At 47.2% G+C, this 24,340-nt stretch overlaps 1 protein-coding gene across 3 annotated transcripts in view; it reads right to left on the bottom strand.

The window, feature by feature from the left end:
• The window catches only part of LOC119175661 (transcription elongation regulator 1), a 253,503-nt gene that overhangs the window by 154,151 nt on the left and 75,012 nt on the right, over window positions 1–24,340 (bottom strand). For all 3 annotated transcript variants that reach the window (XM_075881832.1, XM_075881834.1, XM_075881833.1), the window contains exons 6-7: window positions 22,097–22,450; window positions 3,152–3,451 (exon numbers count right to left, since the gene is read on the bottom strand). In XM_075881832.1, the coding sequence (XP_075737947.1) occupies window positions 3,152–3,451; window positions 22,097–22,450 (654 nt within the window). The remainder of the gene's footprint in view (window positions 1–3,151; window positions 3,452–22,096; window positions 22,451–24,340) is intronic.

Here is a 24,340-nt window from a genome sequence, read left to right as displayed (position 1 = left end):
AGTACAGAGCACGTTGAAAAGACGCGGCAGTAAAGCAAATCGGCTTATCCACGCCACGGGCGAGAAGTACTACACAAGGGTGCCGCGAGCACGTCTCCGTATAGTAGATGTGATTCATCGCGGAGACACCGGGACAAAGGCCAGCTTGCTCGAGCGAGGGCAAAGGCGCTCGCATTGGCTTCGGAGAGATACGAGTCGGCGTAGCTTGGCAACGCACTAGGACACCGCACCGCTCTTCGGCCTAGCGTTAGGAAGGAGGGGCGACAAAAGGTAAGCGTTTGCCCAAGGCGTTGTTGGCGAAGTCCGAAAGAGCCCCAAACAAAGGGAGCCGACGGACGGAAAAAAAATACATGCTTACTCCGTGTCGTCCCCGGAGAAGCCTGACACTTCTTACGCGGGCGCCCAAAACGTCCCCAGGAGCCTTTGTGCGCGGCGCCACAGTCGACATCCGCTACCGGGTAAGAGGGGTTAAACTTCACTTGTCGCTCTCCCAGCGTGGTAGACCACAGAGAAGGGGAGTCATGTCGGGACATGAGAACGCAGAAAGAGGCGGCAAAGCCCACGCAAAGGCGGCGGGCTAGCCTCGATTCCCACAGTATTTAGCATCCGAAATTTCAAATGTGCTTGCATATTGACATTAACCAACCAGATTTGGAACATTTAACTCGAAGAGAGCACAACCTTGTATGCCACATCACTTCTGCTTCCACAAAAGTTGAAAGAGCAGGAGTGGCTGTGGAAATAGCATCTGTGCATTTCCAGTGTAAAGTGCTGTCGAAAACACTTTGGTTGCACCAAATCATGCACGAATGCAATTTGGCCTTTGCATTGCCTCATTCTTGATAAGACAATTATAAAACACCACTAAGCCAGTACTTCATCAACCTAGTGAAATGAAACCCTTTTATGTTGCTATATCTCCTAAAAATACGCTTAGGAGTCCCTTCCATTTTTTTTTTTTCTTCGAAATTTCGCTTCAAACTATTCTAAAATATTCTAAAAATATTCTAGAAATATTCGAAACCCATTTGATTCAATTTTTTCACAGACTTTGATACTTGAATTCATTTTGCACCCAAAATTTTGCTATTGGCACAGCTCTAAAAAAAGGAATCCCGAGTGTATAATACTGTATTTACTCACATAATTGGCGCACCCCGAGTTTGGTCGCATGAAATCATATTTTCTAATTTCCACGCGTAATAGATGCACCCAGAACTTGGCCATCATCAGTAAGTCTGTACCATATTTGCACAGCTGCATTAGACGCCCTTTTATGTTAACCGAAGTGAACAAAAATAAACAACAAAATGACCACGGCAGCGATGCGTCGGCTCCGCAAGCTCGCCGAGTGGAAGAAGGGCGGGTTGCCAGGGCGTCAGAGTAACTTTGGACCGACGTGCGGGCGTAGCTTTGGCCACTAACGGGCCGCGTGCACTCCGTATGGAACGCACGACCACGTCCTCGTGAAGTTTGCCTTGGGTGTCCTGTCAGAAAAAATGTCGCCGTTATCACGTTTGCTACCTCATCCGCAAATTTTAAAAGCTTTTCGGCTCTCCAACACAAGCTTTCACCTTTGCTGCCACTACACGAACTTGCACAAGTTCGGCGGACTTTTGTCGTTGTTGATTTCCTTACCATAAACCTAAACATTGTATCAGGTGCCCTGCTATTGGATCAGTGCTTGATTGCCATCTTTTGGACACCCAATCTTCACGTCTTGTACAAACTTTCCGCGATAATATGCCAAACCATAGGTTAGGCCTAATCACTGTGCTTTTCGGTGGCCATCGCGGGCAATCTTATTGTGCTTTTGTACGGAATCAACATAACTCTTTCAGTGGCTCTATATATTTGAAGGAAAAAGTGCTTCGGTGGCACTTGTAACACTTTAATGGAGGTTCACGATTCGATTTATGCGTCTTGGATATTAAGTGCAGGCCCGTACATGTGCCCGGTGTGCCACCCCCTGGCTACGCCCCTGATTGGATGCGAGCCCATGAAATCGAACAATAGGTACCGTTCAGGGCACATATAATCTATGTGGCCTGAAACGTAATCGGCGAACATCTGCAATGGCACTTTCTTTTTGCTGTTTTTTTCCTTTTCCCTCATTCATTTCATTGGCAACGTGGTTCTTCCAATGTTAATTTTTGGAAATTTGAATGCATCGCCTGCCTTGATTCTCAGACACGTGGGACTGCATGCTCAACACGTTTGGCGCTAATGTAGCCAATGAAGAAGGTTGTTTTGGCTGTAGCGTGGATATTCATGACTACGACGTCATATACGTTATCAGCGGTCTATGCTGTAGTCGGAAATAAAGTTTTAGAAAATTTTACCTCGCGTAATAGGCGCACCCGGAACTTGAAGCTGAATTTTCTGGAAAAAAAGTGCACATATAATGCGAGTAAACACAGTCATTTGCACACTTCTTTTCATGGTTTTGGAGCTCTGAAAAGGGAGTGTGCAAATTACGCAGAGATTTTACAAATGCACCCGAAATAACGTGGAATAGTATATAGTCCTAACGCCCTGGTATGTACATTCAAGAAATAACTGGAACACACACGAAGTTAACTTTTTTACTTGCCTGTATTAGCATGTGCTTTAACCAGCCAGATACAGTCATGCATAGTCTAGTCAGAATCACAGGCCGAAAGGTCCAGTTCGGAACCATCGTCATGGCCGCTTTTCGCACCCTCGCAGAATGTATAGTCCTAGCTTCCGCTAGGTTCCTTGAGCGCATTCGAATTCGCCATTTTTTTTTTGGAAATTCAGGTATGGTAGTCTAAGGACCATGGTTCGAAGGAAGTCCTTGGAAGAAAAGGCTTCACACTCACAGCCTGTTTTATGTACGACTGCGCTAGCCTGCTCGAAAAGGGGAGCGCCCATCCAAAGCATCCAAAGTTTGTGCTTGGCCGACAAGCTAGCTTGGGCATGTCCGGGAACGCAAAATATGCAAGTAAACTTTTTTTCTTTTTCTTTTAGGGTAGCTAAGTAGTAGGGGTATGCCAATTACGTGAATAAATACGGTAATAAATGGTGATGGCTTAGTATTGTACTTGCTTTTTTTTGTTGCTTTTTATTACAACTAGCCTAGATGCAAACACAAGAAAGTTTCTCTATACTTCAGAATTGTGTCACTCACTGTCTAGCTCAATGAGAGCCTCTGGACGGTCCCATGTGGACTGCTGTGTGCGTGTGTTGTGGTAGTAGCTCTTTCCATCAGCTGTCTTATGCTCCGTCCACTGACTCGCTCGTTCTCTCAAGTCCGCATCCACTGCGGCTGTGGCTGTTGGTACAGCAGGTGCTGCTGCTGCCATCTGCAAGCTTGGCATTACTGAGGGTGCTGCGACGGGGGCCACAAATGGCGGCAGGCCGAGTGGTGGGCCAAATGGTGGAGGTGGCAAACCAAGGTTGGGAAATCCAGGTGGCCCTACCCCTGCAACTACAAAATCAGGAACTGCATCAAAGAAATGTGAAAGCAAACCTGCATATAGCCACATTAATAGTGTGATTTGATAGTCAGCAGACTATAGGTCATTCATGCTCTAGATCAAACACCATCACTAATAAATAAGTAAACACAGAAGTATAAAGCACAATACAGTCTACACTCATAATAATGGGCCCACGTAAACAGACTTTCAGACAATGGATGATTATTCAGCCTAAGCTTTATTTGTGCATTAAATTAATAGAGCAACGTTTGCTTTTAAAGAGCAGGGACACGAAATTTCGGAGGCGAGATGATGAGCGAGAGAGATTTATCTAGAGACATACACAACAGCTTCTAAACATCAAGGGCAAATATAGCCTAGAATGAGTGAGAGGCAGAGCCCCTCGCGACGTCGACATCAACGCAGCTGGAGTGTAAAGAAACCTACACCACAGTTTCTGTTGGCTGTTTGCTTGCATGTGCCTTTAGCTTGAGCTACATGCGATTTCTTCCTTCGCACCTGCGGCTTTGCCAGTGCTGGCCGAGCTGGCTGTCAAAGCGACACCCACTCACACATGCTCTCACCCCCCCCCCCCCCCCCCCCCCTTCACAGTTTTGCATGGTCACGTGGCCAGCTGTGTTTACCTTGCTACTGGAACTGCTCCTGCCCAGATCAGTGCTCTTTGAAACTGAAACAGTGACTGGGCACTCTAAAAACAACGTTAAATAAATAACCGTCGCACACTCGTGCAAACGAGATTTCCAGTAGTGAGAGGTGGGTGAAAAGCTACCTATTGAAAAAAAAAAAAAAAAAGGTGCAAAATTTAGTGTCAATGCTTTTTTAACAGACCAGGATGCAACGGACAATCGGCTACCAGTGGACAAAATCAGCTACATTTTTTCTTGAAATCGGGCACGTAAAGCTTACTTTCGCCGTGTTAATGTGGGCCAACAGCAGACCACACTGCTCTCTGCAGGCTAAAATAACAGTAATTTTAAATTGCAACTGGCAAAATGGCTCCATAGGTGGCTTCCAACCAAGCCAATCCTCAAGCCAGTCTGGTTGCAGAGTCGTGGTTGCAGGCTGCGCCCACGTTGGGGCCGGAAGTCCATGGTCCTTCGCCCGTTCGCGGGCCCTTTGGACAGCCCTTAGTTGCTTATGGAGATCACCGCTTGTGGGGGTTCCTCCCAGTCCTCTTGTTTATTAAAAGAGGCATTTTATAGCACTGAACATAGCCAAAGCATGTAAACTAACAAGCAATACTCTTCATGGCACTCAGGGCAACGTGGATCGATCTCCAGAGCAAAGCGAATGAACCTTCCTCTCGACGGGAAAGATCTCGTTTGTAACATTCTAAGGGTGGAAGATTGAGGTCTAGTCAGCTTTGGGTGTGGGAGCGGGAATTTCCTGCGCCCAAGCTGATAGCGTTCTACTATTTGGTGAAAAGGGAGTAAAGGGTCAAAGTTACGCTCCCAACCCAGATTATCTAGCGTATTGGGACCGTTACAGAATGTTAGACCTCGCACTTGGTCATGAACTAGTTCATTCGGGTTAAGTTTGCTGGGATGTACATTGATTCCTATGAGTGCTGGGAACTATATGATAGTGTGAAAGGTGTGAGGCAGTCCTTGCCCGATTATAGCCGCCGCTTCTTTCGAGATGAGACCAGATAGAAAGGCTCGGATGGCTGATCTGGAGTCAGTGTAGATGTAAAGCCTGAAGGGGTCATTCATAGCTAGTGTGTTGGTGTCCTGCGATAGATGGTCTTAGTAACGTTGTAAGGCATCGAGACAAAAATTTTGAAACTAAGCCATTCTGGTGCACTAAGCAGGCGAGTTCCACTGCCAAATTAGAATATTAACCACCGAGGTGCCTTGGTGCTGCTCAATTCGAAACTCTCAGACGAACTTCAGACTGTCCAGCGAGCTGTGAGGGAGCAACAGCTCTCACACGGTCACAACGTGGCCCTGTTTAAGCAGATGTGCCTTTCTGTTCGCACAAATAAGAAAGAATTCAATCACAACAGAAGTGGCTGAAAAAGCCTGCATAAGCGCTTCATTATCAGATTAAGCTTTGTTGCTAGGCGGAACCCACATGGCACTCCTGTAACTACTAAAACGGCACTTGCTCATTAATTGCAATTTGTGCTGCAATTTTGTTAATAACTGGTGCTGGTGATGAAAGCCTTTTGTAACGATGCTGTCGAATACATTCATCATTTATCAGCAGAACTAGCCTGCCCCATACTGCTGAGCAAAATCAAAAACTATCGTCACAGGACCCCCCCCCCCCCCCCCCATCCCGCAAAGTTTGGCTATTACGGACTTCGGATAATAACAACTCATTCTGCTGAATTATGACGGTGGGTCATTGTAATGAGTGTAGACTGTGTGACTAACGTAGTTCTCCTACATAGACCAATTCACATGACTACCATTAAAATATTTCACTCCTAGTTTCCAATTTCCACGCCAATCTGAAAAAGCAACTTCAAACCCCAGCACTGCACCCCAATTATGCATCACACCTATGCAACACTGGCCAAACTGAACCCCATATCCAACCCCGCTTACCAGCCTGATGTCATGCACTTGCACCTGAAATTGGTCCTAGTAATTTCCTTTTTTTTTCCTTGCACATAGTGATGGCAACCCTAACTAGGCACGCTTTTGATAGGTGACTACCTGAACGCGCTGGGCAACTGATTCCTGCCACCTTATTGTGTGGCACCGTGTTCAAGCACGCACTGACGCCTCTTAGAACTTGTCAAGCATGCATGTCACGTGTCATTATGTCAGTTATGGCCATCCGACTGGTCGAACACCACCGCACTGCTTCAAACATGTTTTCTACTAAACCTGTCCATCTGCTGTATCTACAGCTCATGTGTAGTTCAATGCAATCCCCGCCAAGGAATCTATATTAGCTCATCTGCAGCTGCTTGACTTGTTGCCCGCAATTGCTGCTTAGTCACAAAATACGCTTCGATTACGATACAAATTGCCCCGTGTACTTGATGGCATAAGTTTACTATGTATGTAGCGTGGCACAATTTCAGCAAATTTCATGGTTTTGGCACAGCTCGGCACATAAATGGGGAATTGTATCAAATTGGTGCAATTGGTGCAGCTGTAGCACTCCTGATATATAAATAACAGACCCATTCAGTGTTTCTATAAAAGTCTGTTGTAACAGTACTTGGATTCTACAGCATACCAAAATCCATTATGATATGGAGGTCTGTTGTAATGAGGTTATACTGTAGCTTCACATTTTGAGTTTTTAATCTATTCGGATTGAGGGTCTTTGAAAATAGCCGGTAGTTGTACTTCAACAGCTGAGAAGCTTAAAGTTTGTGGAATTCTCTTAGCTTTTTAAATGGTGTCCATTGTAGGATGACAGGATAGACATAATTGTCGGTGCTGTCAAACTTGGGAAAATGATAGTGGGTTCCATGGTTTCTTTAGTTAGGCCATTCATTTCTAACACATTTTAACAGATGGACAATGTAAACACAATGTATTCACAATGTAAAACAAAGGCCGCGTCGCATCAGCTGAATGTGGGTAAATAATTATTGCTTTTGGCAGGTTAGAAAACATGCCTAATGCCTCCTGTCGAAGAAGTTGTTATCTGTTCCGACAGCTATAATTATAAACCCTATTTTTCCCAGCTCAAGAATCACTTTTTTTTTTCAAGACAGCATGAAATGACTCTGCATTTCACGTTCACACAGAAAGAATGTCGACAAGCTCGCGAAATGAGCTCAACATACTTTGAACCACGAACACATTTGCAGCCATTGCAGCCTTATCACTGTTCACTGCTGCTACCACAGTTTTCCTTTTTTTGCAGTCCTTGAAGGGCTGAATGTGAATTTCATCTACCAGTAAAGTGACTGCACTATCATGCTACTTTAGTTTCTGAAATTTCTGGCCAGTGTATTACCCGATTCATTCTCAGGTGATTCATTCTCAGATCATGCTTTGTCGCAAGTAATCTGCCGCAACTTAATCAGTATGTCAAATACTGTACAGTAGACTCCTAACAAACGAAATTCTCTTAAATTATATTGCTGCTTAAATGAAACAGCTGCGACTAATATGTTTGGTTTCGTACTTGAATATTATACCCCTGTTTACCTTTCAGTAAATGAAACTTCTTAGAGAAAACACATTTTCGTGGTCCCTTCAAATTTTGTTTAAAAGGAGTCTACTTTATTTATTCGTATAATGAACACACTTTTCTTCTGAAAGAATCCCCGCAAAGTTGAGGGCACATTTATTATGCGGGGCGAATTTTATGAAAACTTTTTGAGGATGAGCAAGAAATGTGGTAATGAAAAAAAAAAAGGTAGTTTAGCTTTGCGCAATTGACACACGCATACACTGTTTGGAAACAGCTTCTTTGCTGCCTTTCGCACATCATCCATGGTTCATGGCGCTATCTTTTGCAAGTTGTCCTCGCACCACCCCCGCACGCCATAAAAGCGTTTCCGGCTATCTTTTCTAGCAATCGTTTAACCCCAACAGTGGTATTTGCTGTGACCTCGAGGGGCGCCCGAAGCATGCGCTACAACGCACTTTGCCAACTACACGGAAACCTCGCACGATGTCCGAATTGACGCTGTTCCCATTGTAGCAAGTAACCAACACTCCGGTAAGCGACCCCCGAAGCCTCAAAACAAACTGTCAATAACAAGATTAACGACATTATGCGGCCACCCCCTCGCTTCCCCAAGAGAAGTTCCTGTACGCGCGGAGAACAAGTGAAGCGAGAATCGGGAGTGCTACCATGTTGCAGAAATCGTCACAATCTTTTCTGGGCCACAAGTGACTTTTCTGCTTGTCCAGAAACCTGCGTCGCGATAGCCAGGAATGACCCTTCGCGACAGCAAATCCTGGCGTTGGTCAAAGATAGCGTGCACGTCGATGAGCCTTAAAGTTTCGTATTTGTGGGAAGCGACTGTCGGTTGGCGCGGTCAGTTTCGCGAGCTTCGCTCGCTGTATGCTTATCAGCTGCGACGTCTTTACACTCGCACAATTCGTGAACTCTGCTGTGGCGCACCAGATAAAGAAGTCGGAGGACGTATCGCGCACAGATAGTGAGAAAAAAATATGGCACGCTGCAACGGGCAGAGGGGGGGGGGGGGAAGCGAGTCGACGTTGGTCTGCATAATAATAAAAAAAACGGTAGAGATCCAACGAATAAAAAGGAGTCAGGTGTCGGTTAGCGGGACTGCAGCGGAACTTTGCGGTGACATCGCACGACGACCGCGGTGACGCCGTCGATATTGTAGCAAGTGACCAACATTGCAGCAAGCTACCACCGAAGCATCAAAACAAATGGTCGATAACAAAATTAACAACAAAATAAGGCCGCCACCTCGCTGTCCAAATGAGAAGTTGCTATAGGAAAGGCAGTCTATATCTAGTGTTCCTTGAAGTATGCATGGCCAATAAACATCAACAGCAAATTGCAACCAAAGCGAGCATCGGGGGTGTTACCATGTTGCAGAAATCATCACAATATTTACCGTAATTACTCGAATCTAACGCGCACCTCTTTTCCGATTAAGCGAGTTCATAAATCGCATGCGCGTTAGAATCGAGTACGATAAAAAATATGAATGCCGTCATTCTATTGCCATCGGCATTTCCAAAATGGCCGCCCCCTACGTGCATCGGCATGGCGCGTCGGCCATTTCTACCTATGTGTTTCCCATGTGCGGCACTTCGTACGTGTACTCAGGAGTTCGTCATCTTGTAGTGCATTAGCATCGACGGCGTGGAAGGGCCGACTCCAAAAACTCGAGTGCACCACGATGCCGCTTTTAAAAGAAAAGTCATCGCATGTGCAGAAACGAACAGAAATCGGGCCGCATCGCGGTCGTTCCGAGTTCCCGAAACGTGCGTGCGGGACTGGCGGAAACAAAAGCAGAAGATTGTCGACAGAAAAGATTCACGCAAAGGTTTCAGTGGACCACAGCAGGGTCGGTTTCTGCAAATTGAAGAGCTGCTCGCCGAGTATGTGCTTGAGCAGCGAGCGGCACAGTGGTTCGTGACGACAAAACTGCTCCAAGTGCAGGCTATGCAATTAGCCTTAGAAAAAGGTCTAACGCGGAGCCAGTTTAAAGCGAGCAGGTGCTGGCTAACTAACTTTAAGACGAGGAAAGGTGAACGGGCATCTGCAAAAAGTTTTGCGGAGGAGTGCGATGAAAAGCTGCACAGTTTTCAGTGGTTCGTCCTAAACTTGCGGCCCAACAACGGCTACCTGCTTGGGCAAATCCGGAATGCCAATCAGACACCTCTTTACTTCGACATGCTTGGCACCACAACCGTCGAGAAGGGGGCGAAGCAAGTTCGCGTGCTGACATCGGTCCACGGTAAAACTACAGTGACGGCAATGCTTTGTTACACGTCAATGTGGGGACAAGCTTCCCCCGTACTTCATATATGGAAGACGCTCCCGAAAGGAGTCCTTTTTTCGAGTGGTTTGATCGTGCGGGCGAGCGAGAAAAATGGGTGCACGTTGCATTTGATGTCTTACTTTTTTTTTCGTTGTGGAAATCGGGTGCGCGTTACAATCGAGGGCGCGGTAGAATCGAGTAAATACGGTACTGGACAAGCGATTTTTTTCTGGCTTTCCAGAAACCTGCGATGCGATGACGACGAATGACCCTTCGCGACGACCATAGCAAAAGCAAATCCTGTCATCATCGCCTGAAAGTTCCGTGCATGTGGTTGGGCCTTAAAGTATCATATTTGCAGGAAGCGACCGTCGGGTGGCGCGGGCAGTTCCGTGACTGTGTGCTTATCAGCTTATCACTGTGTGCTTATCAGCTGCGATGTCAACACTCCCACCATTTGTGAAGCCTGCTGTGGAGCATAGATAATTAAATATGTCTGGGGACGTGCTGCGCACAGGTAGAAAGAAAAACAATACAGCGCGCGGCAGTGGGTGAAGGGGGGGAGGGGGAAGCGAGTGAGCGAGCCATGCAAGACACTGACCTCCATTCCCCCCCCCCCCCCCCCAGTAGAGATCATTGTAGCATATTCAAAGAAAAGCGGCGCACAAAAAAGACGCAGACAAAGAAGAGAACCACATACAGCGCTGTATGTGGTTCCCTTCTTTGTCTCCGTCTTTTTTGTGCGCCGCTTTTCTTTGAATATGAATACACACCAACTCACCCAACTTTCTATTCTGTTTCAGTGTAGCAAGGTGGCCAGAGGGGACAGCATAAAAATAAAAATTAAAAAACGGAAGAGATCCAACAGGCAAGGAGGGGGCCAGGTGGCAGTTAGTGAGACTGCGGAGGATAAATGTACGGAGTGCGTTTATTAGGTGGAGGGAAAAACTCCAAATTCAGACGACTAAAGTTGGGGGTGCGTTTATCATGCTAGTGCGTTCATTACGCGAGTAAATACAGTAGACCACTGATGTCATCTTACACAACAGTCGCCTACGTGCTCCACGAACTCACCGTGTAAAGACTACTATATGTTGCCACGCAAGCACTTCCCTACCGTGAAGGATAGTCCAACCAGATTTGGGAGGATGCACGCTTGCTTGGTCCCGGACCAAAACTCAAGATGGTGGCAGGGGAGCTGCTAAATATTTAAAAAGTTTCGCACCCACCCAACAATCCACATCTCTAATGAAATGATTTATTTATAAAGCAGGTGATGGGGCGCAGGGCTTGCTTGGTCACTGATACTGATTTCAGATCTTCCAAAAAAGGGAGAAAAGCACTTGCTAGGAATCTTACGATATATCTATCACACTTGATGCCCTCAGGTAGTATGCGAGGGACTGTTGGTCAGCTGCCAGCTTGTAATAAAATCACGTGCCACATGACACCCACAGGTAAAAAAAATGAAAAGTATGCTACACACTCGTCGTAATGGCGACCGGATAAATGCACGTGCAATTCACTGTGGAGTGGACTGAGGGACGACCGCCACTGCAGCTCAGTGATTTAGCATTGGACACATCATTTGAAGGTCGCAGGTTTGGATCCTGCCGACGGCAAGTTATCTTTTCGTCCACTTTTCTTCCTTTTTCACATTGCAATTACTTCCAACATCCCCTATACTTCTCTTGGCATCATTGTCTGTTAGTTCTCATTAATATTGATGATATATGGTGTTTTTCGGCGCAAGGGCCATTTGATGGCCAAAGAGCGCCAGTTCATGGGACAAGAGATGTGGACGATGATTGTGATTAGCGGCTGTATAAGGGCCATAAAATTCCTCGCGGTAAGGCGGGTAAAAACATACAAGTAATAAAATCATGACCATGCCGTGAAAGGTGTGTGTGGTGCGAACAGATGAACAAAGTTGGTGATAATAAAAGACGATGGTGGATATGTATGGCATTAGCACAAGTGCCTCACTCGTTCATACCCTTGCGTCCAAGGGCCGTGAGGAAAGTGCTTTCTTGTGCAGCCACCGCAGCGAAAACCTCTCATTAGAGGCCGTGCTACGGAATGCCCGGGTATATGATATGAAAACTATGAATTTCTTTTAAAAACGCTAGCAATGATTTATAACTAAAAAGCGGTTCCCTACCGACGAACATTGCAGGGTGTAAAGGTATATGTTGTCGGTAGGGTAATGAAAAGTGTTGTTTTCTTATAGTGTCCAAATGTTTGCACTAATTAAAATGTGAAGAACTGTTAGTGCTTCACCACATCTGTCACACAATAGTGGGTCGCCACCGGACAAAAGATATGAGTGTGTCATGTATGCGTGTCCTATCCTGAGTCTCGTTAGTATTACCTCTGTATGACGCGATTTTGATACTGGCAGCCAATGTCCAAGGTGTGGCTTAATAATGTGTAGTTTGTTTTGTGTGTGTGTATCCCCCTTGCTCTGCCAGTAGTCCCTGAGGTTTCGTTTGAGAGAAAGCTTAAGATCAAGGGCCGGGATTAATATGGGTGTAGGGGCAGTGCTTTTCTGGACGGATGCAGCGAGCTGATCCGCCCTCACGTTGCCTTCGATATCACGGTGCCCTGGCACCCAGCACACTACAACATGTTGTTTGAGTGTGTAGAGTGTGCACAAAATGGAGTAAAGTGAGACAAGGACCGGGTTTTTTTGTTTTTTAAGACTGAACAGAGCCGTTACCACACTGAGGGAGTCTGTGTAAATTACTGCTTTTTGTATTTGTAAATGTTTGATGTGTTTAGCTGCCACAAGTATCGCGTAAGCTTCTGCTGTCAAGATACTTGTGCCTGGATGTAGAGGGCCAGCATCCGAAAAGGATGGGCCGACAGCAGCGTAGGACACAGAGGAGTCGGACTTGGAGGCATCTGTAAAGAACTCAGGACGTATGTATTTGTGTTGAACTTCCAGGAAGTATGTTCAGATATAGGCAATAGGCGCATGTTTTGTAACTTCTAGAAAGGACACATCACAGTCTATAGTCTGCCATTGCCACGGTGGCGGATATGCTACAGGAGCCATTAAACTGTGTTCAAGTGAGACTCCAGTTTCCTTAGCAAGACTTTTCAGGCGAACTGAGAAGGGCTGCCTCATCGACGGCCTGTTTTGAAACAGAATTGAGCTCGACAAATCATTAAGAACACAGTATGAGGGGTGCTTCTTATCCGCTTTCACCTTAAGGAAATAAACAAAGGACATGTAAGTTCTCTGCAGATGAAGTGACCACTCATTTGACTCAACATAAAGGCTTTCTATGGGGCTGGTGCAAAAAGCACCCGTAGAAAGGCGGATGCCGAAATGGTGCACGGGGTCCAGCATCTTCAAAGCACTTTTAGTTGCAGACTGATAAACAACAACCCCATATTCTAAGCGGGTGCGAACGAGGCTTCGATACAGATTCATGAGGCAATGCCTGTCACTACCCCAAGTAGTACATGACAACACTTTTATAACATTCATGGCTTTTAAACATTTTGTTTTTATATACTTTATGTGTGGTACCAAGGTCAACTTGTTGTCCAAGATTAAGCCTAAGAATTTATGCTCGGCTTTGACGGACAGATGTTGCCCATTCAGTCGTGTCAGGTTCCGAGTGCATGCCTCTCTTTCGAGAGAACAAGACACGCGTGCTTTTTTGTGGGTTAAGTCGAAATCCGTTTTCATCTGCCCATTTGGAGACCTTGTTTAAACCCAGCTGAACCTGCTGCTCACACATTGCCAAGTTGCATGACTTGCAGCCAAGCTGGACGTCGTCGACATATGTACAATAGAACATATTGCGGGGGATGGACAAGTGCAAGGAATTCATTTTGATGAGAAAAAGTGTGCAGCTAAGTACACCACCTTGTGGCACGCCTGTTTCCTGGACAAATGTTTGGGAAAGAACCGTGCCTACTCGGACACGGAATGTCCGGTTTGACAGGTAACTTTCGATTATGTGAAACATTCTTCCGCGCACGCCAAGGTGGGACAGGTCTCTTAGAATTCCAAAACGCCATGTTGTATCATAAGCCTTTTCGATATCGAGGAACACAGAGAGAAAATATTGTTTATGGACGAAGGCGTCTCTGATCTGTGCCTCGATACGAACAAGGTGGTCTGTGGTGGATCTACTTTCTCGAAACCCGCACTGAAATGGGTCGAGCAAATCGTTTGTTTCAAGGATATGTACAAGTCGGCAGTTTATCATTTTTTCGAAGACTTTGCACAAGCAGCTTGTAAGTGCAATAGGTCTATAGCTTGAAGCTAAAGAAGGGTCCTTGCCCTCTTTCAAAATGGGAATAATAATAGCCTCTCTCCAGGAGGTAGGGATAGTGCCAGAAAACCAAATAGCATTGTATAAACAAAGTAAGGTTTTTCGTGTTTCGGCTGGTAGGTTTTTTAACATTTCATGCACCACGCGGTCAGAACCTGGGGCAGAAGTACTGCAGGAGTTTAGAGATGTTCGGAGCTCAGCTAGACTGAAAGCTTGGTTATACGCCTCGTATCTAGTGGATTTGTGTTCGAGTTTCTGCTTTTGTATTCTTTTTCTGTATTTTTGGAAAGTGTCGGTATAGTGGGTCGAGCTGGATATCTGTTCGAAGTGTACACCGAGGAAGTTTGCCTGATCCTCCAAGGTATCACCCTGAGTGTTTACGAGTGGAAGTGTGTGTACTTGTTTTCCTGCTATCCTACCGACCATGTTCCAGACTTTAGCCTCCTGTGTGTATGAATTGATCCCTGACAGAAACTTCTGCCAGCTTTCTCTTCTGGCCTGCCGACGCGTTCTCCTGCCTTGAGACTTTATTTTCTTAAAGCTCTCAAGGTTTTCCGCTGTCAGCGAGTTTCGCAGCAACCTCCATGCCCTGTTCTGTTCCTTTCGCGCATTACGACACTGTGTGTTCCACCATGGAACGTGTCGCTTGCCGGGCTGTCCAGATGTTTTTGGGATGCATTTGGCTGCTGCGTTAATAAGGAGAGCTGTGAAGTACTGCACATCTTCATCTACGCTTAGCCCACATATGTCAGTCCAACATAACTGAGCATTGTTTTGAAACTGTTCCCAGTCGGCTTTGTGTATAAGCCATTTGGGAACTCGTGGAGGACATTCGTATGATGTTTGTGTACTCAAAATAACAGAAAAATGGTCACTTCCGTAGGGATTATTTAGAACTTTCCATTGAAGTAATGATACAAGTGAAGGAGATGCGATGCTGAGATCTATGGAAGAGTAGGTTTTGTTGGCAAGGTTATAATATGTTGCCTCTTTCCTATTCAACAGACAGGCGCCGGAGGAAAAAAGGAACTGTTCAATGAGACGACCTCGTCCATCGCAGCGAGAATCACCCCATAGACTGCTATGAGCATTCAGGTCACCAAGGACCAAATAAGGTTCGGGTAGTTGATCTATTAAGGACTCGAATTCTAGTTTTCCAAGACGGTGGTGTGGGGGTATGTACAGAGAGCAGATGGTGACGAGCTTGTTGAAAAGAACTGCTCGAACAGCCACTGCCTCTAGTGTTGTTTGCAGTGATAAATGTGTGCATGCTACTTTTTGATTAACAATAATGGCTACACCGCCGGATGATGCCGCAGCATCATCTCTGTCCTTTCGGAAGAGAGCATACCGACGCAAAAAATTCGTGTTTTTAGATTTTAAATGAGTTTCCTGTACACACAGCACTTTCGGCGAATATTTGCAAAAGAGCTCTTGAACATCATCGAGGTTTCTAAGGAGTTCTCTGACGTTCCAATGTATTATTTGTGTTGCCATATTGGAGGTAACGTAGTGCTGTGTGTAAGGAAAAATGGGTGTGTCTGCTTCTTAAGCTAAGCGTTAAGACTCAAAGAACAGGGCCGTCGCCGGGCCCCGTTATTGGCTTTTTATTTCTTTTGGCGCGCTCCAGGGAGCTACGCCGATCTTTCTGCACCAGGGGTACCGTGGTGTCCATTGCCTCCTCAGAGGCACTGCGTGCCCGCATTTGCGAGCTGATGCTTTGGGTTTGGGACCTCGCCTGATGAGACGAGGCCTTCATATAGGCCGACCCTGGGGTCTCCTTCACCTCGGGGGGCGAAACCTTCAGTCCTCTTGGGCTAGAGGTCGAAGGAACCTCCTTTGGTGCTGGGATACCCTGGCCGCTGCAAGAGCTTGCAGCGGCCGTGGTTGTCGCCGTGGGGACTAGTGGCAGGGCAGCCTTGGCTGTTCCCGCCGTGGGTGGGGGCATTGGCGACCGCCTGGGCACACTGTGCCTGGCATGGGCAGTTGCAGCAGGCCGTTGTAGTGCTGCCCCCTCTTGCACTACATCGGCGAACGATGGTTTGTTTGTGAAAAGACCAGATACTTGTTGACGGGCTTCTCGGAAAGTAATGTTTTGTGTGATTTTGATTGTAACAATTTCTTTTTCCTTTTTCCATGTTGGACAGGTTCAGGAGTATGCGGGATGGGCACCATCGCAGTTTGCGCAGTGGGCCCCATCCTCCACCTTACACTCGTCCGTAGCATGTCCTGCGGTGGCACACTTTCCGCAGGTGAGTTGGCCGCGGCAACTCTGGGAGCCGTGACCAAAACGCTGGCATTTGAAGCAACGTTGTGGGTTGGGAATGTAGGGTCTTACATTCAACTTCAAGTATCCTGTTTCGAGATGTTCAGGCAGAGTACTGGTGCAAAATGTCACAATTATGTGTTTTGTTGGAATTTCCTTCTTATCACGCCTAATTTTGATTCTTTGTACTTGTGTCACTTGCTGGTCCTTCCAGCCGTCGAGGAGCTCATCTTCAGTTAGGTCAAGCAAGTCTTGATCAGATACAACGCCTCGGGAAGTGTTGAGTGAGCGGTGTGGTGTAATTGAGATAGGTATGTTTCCAAACGATTCTAGTTTTGAGAGGTTTTCATACTGGCTCTGACTTTCTACCTCGAGGAGGAGATCCCCACTGGCCATTCTTGTAGCCTGGTAACCTGGTCCAAGTGTAGTGGTGAGGCTTTTGAAAATAACGAAAGGCGAAATAGTTCTGGCGTTCTTTTCAGCGGTTTCACAATGGATTAGATTACATGGTAGCGGGGAAAGGTTTCTTTCGGTTTGCTGAAATAATTGCAAAAGTCTTCGGTGCGCCCTCTCTTCGAGAGAGGACGATCGTGCAATGAAGGGAGAGAAGAAAAAGCCATAAACTAAATACGAGTTCGGCAGCCATGCCAGCCGCCCACCATGGAGCCCAACACGGGGACATGACAAGTCCTAAACTTATACGAGGCATGTCAACGTCAGCTGTACACAGCCGCTATAACCAAATATATTGTGCCCAAGACAGAGCACATACACAAGGTTAACCCTTGCCGCCAAGAAAAATTGGAAGTAAAATGAAGTGAGGAGAAGACAGGAAAGATGTAAAGTGAGAACAAAAGACGAAGATGTAGGGAGAGAGAGATAGGAAAAGGCGACTGCCGATTTCCCCTGGGTGGGTCAGCCCAGGGGTGCCGTCTACGTGAAGCCGGGGCCAAAGGGGTGTGTTGCCTCTGCCGGGGGGCCTTAACGGTCCAATCACCCAGCGTCGGCTCAACCCCCAGGATCCCCTCTTCCCCAGACACGGCAAAGCCACGCACGGCTAGGCGTGGGAGGGAGTAGAAACTCCCCCGTTAGCTCGGGTCCGTGGTGTCGCTACACACCAAACGTCTACTTGCGCAGGCGCCCCTGCGGGGAGTTCTCATTAATATTGTGTCTAACAAAAAAAAAATAAACCCTTAAATTTACACTTTTTTCCTTCTGTACAACACAGCGATATGAAGATTTTTGAACACAGTAACAGAGGACTGGAGAACAGGCATACCCTCGTTCACAATGTTCAGAAACATGTTACACTTTGGGCGATAAATAATGGTTCATTCATCTGGAGTGCTTTTTTTCTGTTAGGCGCTTCATCCTTTCAGGAAGGAACAAAAATTTGCTCTACCTTTGTGCTTCACAAAAGAAGGTTGCGAATTCTTCACTAGCATAGCAAGGCCTTCTGCCTCCGGGCGCACTTTCTTGGCATCTCAAGATTCCCTTGTTGAGAGGGCTTCTTGTTTCAACAAATATGAAAGGCAGCCGCAAAATTGAGATGGCACTCATCCAAGGCGCAGACGGGGCCTTGGATGAGTGGAACTTCTAGCACTTTTCCTGTCCGGGGATTGGTGTACAATGATGTATGGTTTACGCACGACGCGTGGAAATGCAAGGCGCACAGCTACATGCAATCCTGATGGATGTGTAAGGCACAAGGCTGCAATCCTGTGCTCGGAATGTTCACTGCTATAGCAGCGAATATGCTCTTGCGATACGATCCAGGATTGCTCTTGCGATACGATCCAATGTCATAAACACTTGTCATGACTCCCTGATAAACCGCCCATTTGTGGTAACAGTAGTGAAAATTTGATTCCTAGCTTGTTGTTGACAGTAGGCACGAAATCCCGTCTAAGAATCACACTAATCCATACTCGTACATTGTTTCATCCTTTGAAACTAAAAACAGTTGCATTTTGTTTCCCGTCTTGTAGTTGCTTGAACACATAGGCACACAACAGTTATCTGGCATGTGTGGCCCAAGAAAAACAGGACAGAAGTGACTGGCTCGACGGTACGCACACAGAAAGAATGGAAAAGTGCGATTGGGAGCAGACGGGACAGATGGGCCAGTATGAGGAACTGGCTTAGGTGGTCGGGTGGCTGAATGGCCAAGTAGAATGGCCGTTGCTGACGTCATGTGAGAGGGCACAAGACTTGAAAGTATTGTCGAGGACTTCACGTCGAGGATGACGTGAAGACATACTGCGAGTTTTTGCGAGAGGTACGGGGACGAAATCTTGCCTTATGTGACCTTCGCCTATAATACCGCCCGCCAGGAAATTACCGGAATGACGTCGTTAGTTTAATACACGGGCGCGAAGTCACTACAACGTTGGACGCTATGTTGCCGCAGGAGTGTGACGACACTCACGCTGACGCCGAAGAATTTGGTCAGCGCACTGAAGAAGCCCGACAGCTAGCCCGCGTGCGTATTTGTCACCAGCAACACAATGATGCGAAACGATACTACCTACGACATAAATTGGTAACCTACAAACCAGGCGAGAAGGTATGGGTCTCGATCCCAATACGTCGACGCGGACTTTCAGAGAAGCTATTACGACGATACTTCGGCCCATATCGAGTCACCTGACGATTGAACGATATCAACTACGAAGTTATTCCCGACGGTGATTGCAGTTCCAGTCGCCGAAACCGCTCACCTGAGATCGTGCATGTAATCCGGATGAAACCCTACTTGTCCAGCTAACTCTCAAGCAGAGCGCCTCGGCTGCGCATCGGGACGATGCCATTTTTGGAGGGAGGCAAATGTCACGTGCGTCCCAAGAAAAAGACGAAGGCGACAGCGCATATGCGCATCTGCACGTTTTTATGCAGAACGCAAACACGAGAAAGACGAAGAACTCTCTGGCGCGCGGGTAATAAGAAGACCAACCCGCTGCTGTTTTCTCAGTGTCTTCAAATACGACCTCTGTTTTCACGTCGCGACAGTATTTAGAAGCCATAGGCACTGAGAAGCCACACCGTTTTGACATTACCATGCCCAATGCATGCGTACGGAGCAGCAAGCTTAGCGTCACTGTAACCATACTGCATGTTTTCATTAGGCGAGAGTCCAAACGTGTCCTAGAAGTAGACGTTGTGATGGTGGTATCGAATCTTGGTGATACGTCCGAGTGTTTTTTGTATGCTTGTACAAGTGTACGTATTTGATGCAATTCGCAAATAAAGCTTGCTTAGAAGTTAGCGCTCTGTCCTCTTCTGTCAGTCTGCGCGGCCATTTCTTCTTTACCATATGTGCTATAGCAGTTTAAGTATGACGAACCAACTTGCCCTATCTTCAGCACTTGAACAACAGAAAAACAACCAATTCTCAATGGGCCTAGCATGCAGTTCGGCATGTTTTCCCGGCAAGTTTGTCAAAGACAACACAACAATCGAGCATCGAGAAGAGCACACTCAAGCACAGCCGTGAATCAAAACTTCGTATCATACAGTTTGGGTTCGCGGTCTGGATATCGATGATGACAAAAGTTTAACAAGCTTGTACAAGTCCGCACACTCGCAGCAAAAGCGGAGGCTCAGGAAATAAAGTCGTCTTTTGAATTTATGGATGAGGTAGCCAATGTGATATCTATAGTAAGCGCAATAAAGACAACAATTTCCCTGACAACAAACTCAAGGCGCACGTGGTTAAGGGGGGACACGGGTCTTAGAATGGTAAATAATGGCCAAAAAGTCGATTTTGAGAAAATGCGATATTTGAAAATTTTAGACCTGAAAATTTTAGAAACACGTGTCTTCAAATTGAAAACGCTGAATTCGATCAGTATATGGATTAAAATTGATTTTGAAGTCGCCACGGGAGCCGCAAAACAACCCACGGCAGGTCAAATTTGTTCAAACTTCCCGCACGCGCCGCCGGCGAGGCAGTCGGCCGATCGCCACCATCTTGGGCTTGTTTTGAAGCCGATTCCTTTGTGCGCATTTTGCCACCCTTCAAAATGGCGTCGCTTAAACAGAACGGCTGCCCTCGCCCCTTTTCCGGAGCCCCCTTCCGTGCCGCTGATTGTCCGGAGCGCGCGCGCACCAGGCGAGCCCCCTGTTTTTTCGCTTCCCATTGGCTGATGTGGTCAAAGTTGCCCGCGCTTTTTTTTTTATATTGTTCGTCGGCCGCCGGTTCCCGTTCACGCACGTTGTTCATCTGATTCCCGCACGTGCCTGCTTGTGCTACGCGACCGACGCACCGACTTTCTGTCTTTTGCCGGCATGATTGGAGACGCTTGCTAAAGAAGAAGACGCGCCAAGCGTACGGCAAGAAACGGAGGCGCCCGTGAAACACCCGCCAGAAGAAAGCAGCCGACAACGTGCAGCCAATTTCGCCCCACGCCACCGAAGCGGCGCATTCTGACGACGGCGCACAGCCGCGGCTGCTTGTGACCGAAGCGTTGCACAGTGCTTTGCAGCAGCACCTCATCGGATTGTGTCGTCATCGGATCGTCATCTTGCACTTCCAGCAGCATCCTAGACCGCATTGAAACGGAGTTTTATCCGGCAGAGTTTGCTGAGTGCGCGAGAAATGCAGCATGCTTGGAGGCATCACTCGCATCGCAGTGCGTGACGGAACGCAAGTTCGAGTTACTAGATATTGATCTGGAGGGTGGTGGCAAAGAAAACGGGACAGAATTTGTTATTGTTGATCTGGTGGCGATACGCTCGTTATTTGGACTTGTCGCGTGCCCAGAATGCGGTGAAAGAAGCGTCACTATTTCAAAGGCCAAGAAAGAGTATGGGCTGTGTTCGAAGCTCATAGTCACGTGCGGCAGTTGTGACTTTCGCGAAGAGCGTTTTTCGTCCCCACGTATAGCCGACGAGACCGACGCCAAAATAAGGCCGTTTGAAGTTAATATGCATGCCATGAAAGCCATCAACAGTATCGGCAAGGGTAAAACGGCTCTGTCGGACTTCTTCGCCGGGATGAATATTTCGCATCGAGGGCTTCACCACAAGAGTTACCAAAGCCACATGAATATAATGAAAGAAGCCTGCAGTTCAACTGCAGCCAAATGCGAAGCGGTGAGCGTTGCTCGCGTCAAGGAGTTCTATGCGGAGTTCGGCAACGCGTCCGGAAACGTCGACGTCATTTATGACGGCACCTGGCTTACGCGTGGACATAGCGCGCATATATGTGTTGGCTGCATTGTTGAGATGTATAGTGGCCTCGTGCTATACCATATCGTGCTATTGGCGCCAGTGCAAAGGCTCTTAGGGTCACCTAGGCAACCGATTCCTCACTTGGCGAGCCCACACAGTGGGGCCGCAGTGTTTTTTTCTTCTCTTCCTTCCTTTCCTTTTCTTCTTTCCTTTGCCCCTCGCTCGTTTACTCCACATCCTCACACATCTTAACCTTGTCACTATCTCCCCAGCCGCATAACATCGTTTGAGAAGCGCACTTGCTCCTTATTGCTACCACCTTTGTCAGGAATATTTTCCAAGGCAACTGCATTATGATTGGTCTTTCACCTTTGAGGGCAACACAATAAGCGGTATGCATATACAAGGCATTCTATGGAAGGGGAAAGTCGAAAAAAAACAGCACTGTAACCGGTCCTGCCCTGCCTTATAAGCGGTTATCACTAGTCTGCACTCTACTAACAAAGGGTCTCACCAGGGGGCAGTCCAAATGGTGGTGGGGGTAGGCCAAATGGAGGTGGCAAGCCAAATGCTGGCGCAGGCATTGTTAAGGGTTGCTGTACCAATGTGGACAGAGAACCAGCGTTTGGAGGTGGCACCGCTTTGGAAGGCTCTTGCGGCATGGGCTTCTGCTGCTGCTGTAAGGGCTGGTGCTGTGTGGGCGGCTGCTGCTCCTGCTGCTGCTGCTGCTGCTGTGTGGTTGATGCATGTAGCATAGATAATGGCTGTTGCTGCAGCTGGTGTTGTGCATGCATGTCAGTGCTGCCGGCTGCCACTGCAGCCCCGGAGGGAGTCGCAGTAGTAGATATGGGTGTCATAGTGGAATCCCCTGCAGAGACACACGAGAATGCAAAGATCATTCATTACAGAAAGATCACTGTCATATGGGCAAGACAATTTAGAGCTTAGATCTTGAAACTTTTAACGCAAAGATAAACTACTATTATGGTGAAGCCATATGTCTTCGTTGAACGCAGAAAGTTGCACCATAAAAGCACAACTGATTTTTGTTCACATGGTCAGTGGTGGTCCAGGACTGGAAGGGAGCACACCTTGTCCACCACATCAGCTCGGCTGTCACCGAAGTTAGTGATTAGTGGAGTTTATTGGAGCAAGGGCCAGATGTGACCAAAGAGCACCAGAGCGATCATAATGAACTGTGCGATGTGCAATGTAGATAAAACAGATGTGACGTGGCTGTAAATGGGCCTAAAAACAGTCGCTATGAATGCGTAAAAATATATACATAGTAAAATTATGGCAATGACAAATGATGTGTGCTATGGAGACATAAAATGGTTTAAAAGTGATATGTATGTGAAATAAAAACTTCGCATGGAACACCAGTGCCTCGACAGAGCCCTTAAAAGAAGAGCATGGAGGCCTGGGCTTATTGAAAGCTGCTATCACAGCGGCATCCTCTGAACAGAGGATGCGCTATGAACCTGTTGGGCTAAAAACATTCAATGTTGGGCTAAAAACATTCAATACTACATCCTTTAAAAAGCTTAAAACTGATTTTGCATCAAAAAGCGGTTCTTCACCGAGAAACATCATCGGATGTAAAGAAAGATTATAGCGGTATGCTAAAGCAAAATATTTCTTTCTCTCACTTTCAGCTTCCGGACACTCCAGGAGGACATGGAGGACGGTTAGCCTCTCACCACATCTACCACAAGTAGAAGGTTCATCGCCAGTCAGCAGAAAGCTATGGGTACCATAAGTGTGTCCTATTCTGAGGCGACAGAATAGGACATCAGTTCGCCGTGTTCTTGTAGCGGAGGGCCAGTAACCCAACTGCGGCTTAATCAACTGAACCTTATTACAGTGAAAGCTCGTTAATTCACACCTCATTAATTTGAAATTTTGGATAATTCGAAATGGTCGCCGCAGTCCAGTCCGCAGTGAATAGGAGACCATGCGTAAAACAATTCGTTAATTCGAACAGAAATTGCTGCCTCTACGGATAATTCGAAGCGCGCGCCGCCGAGCGGCATCATCGTCAAACACTAGTGGAAGCTTTTACGGTCGAACGATAGGTGGCACGACCAGTTTTTTCGAGCTTCAAGTGGCCTCCGAGCAAATGCCGAGCAAAGTATGGCCTCCAAAATCCAAGGAGCAATTTTTTTTTTTCGTAGCCCTCCCGCTATCTCAGCACCTGGCGCCACTTGTACGCAGGACCCACGGGACGCTGAGGAGTCGGCAGAGTAGTCCTAGCAGTCCTAGGCCGCTCCCGGCAGCGTCACTTTGTTCCTCGAGCACGTTGTTCGTTCACGAATGATTTTGTGCGCCGGCGACAGGAAGGACTTCGGCATTACACTGCTCACTGCCATGCACATGTTGGTGCGCGCATGGGAACAGGTGACCGCGACCACAATCGCAAACTGTTTCTGCCACAGTGGATTTGCAGCTGGAAGTGCGCAGGATAGTTGTGACGTCGACGTGGATGGGGCTGAGGAGCTCATGCCAGTGGCATTGCGCGACACTCTTCGGGGCGTACGTTTTGCCGATTATGTTGAAGTTGACACCGGTGCATCGGTGTGTGGTGCCCTGACTGATGAGGACATTATGGCTCAAGTAGCCGGTGCGCAGCCTGATGCTGAAGAGCCAGAAGGTGAGGAAGACGAAAATGAAGCGCCTGTGCGCCCGTCAGCTTCTTCGGTGATGGAGGCGACAGTGACAAGCGACGCGACGTAGATCGGCTTCGCGCGATCAGTCG

The sequence above is a fragment of the Rhipicephalus microplus genome, chromosome X (genome assembly GCF_043290135.1).
Source record: "Rhipicephalus microplus isolate Deutch F79 chromosome X, USDA_Rmic, whole genome shotgun sequence".
Lineage (NCBI taxonomy): Eukaryota > Metazoa > Arthropoda > Arachnida > Ixodida > Ixodidae > Rhipicephalus > Rhipicephalus microplus.
This window is presented reverse-complemented; position numbering and strand designations above follow the sequence as displayed.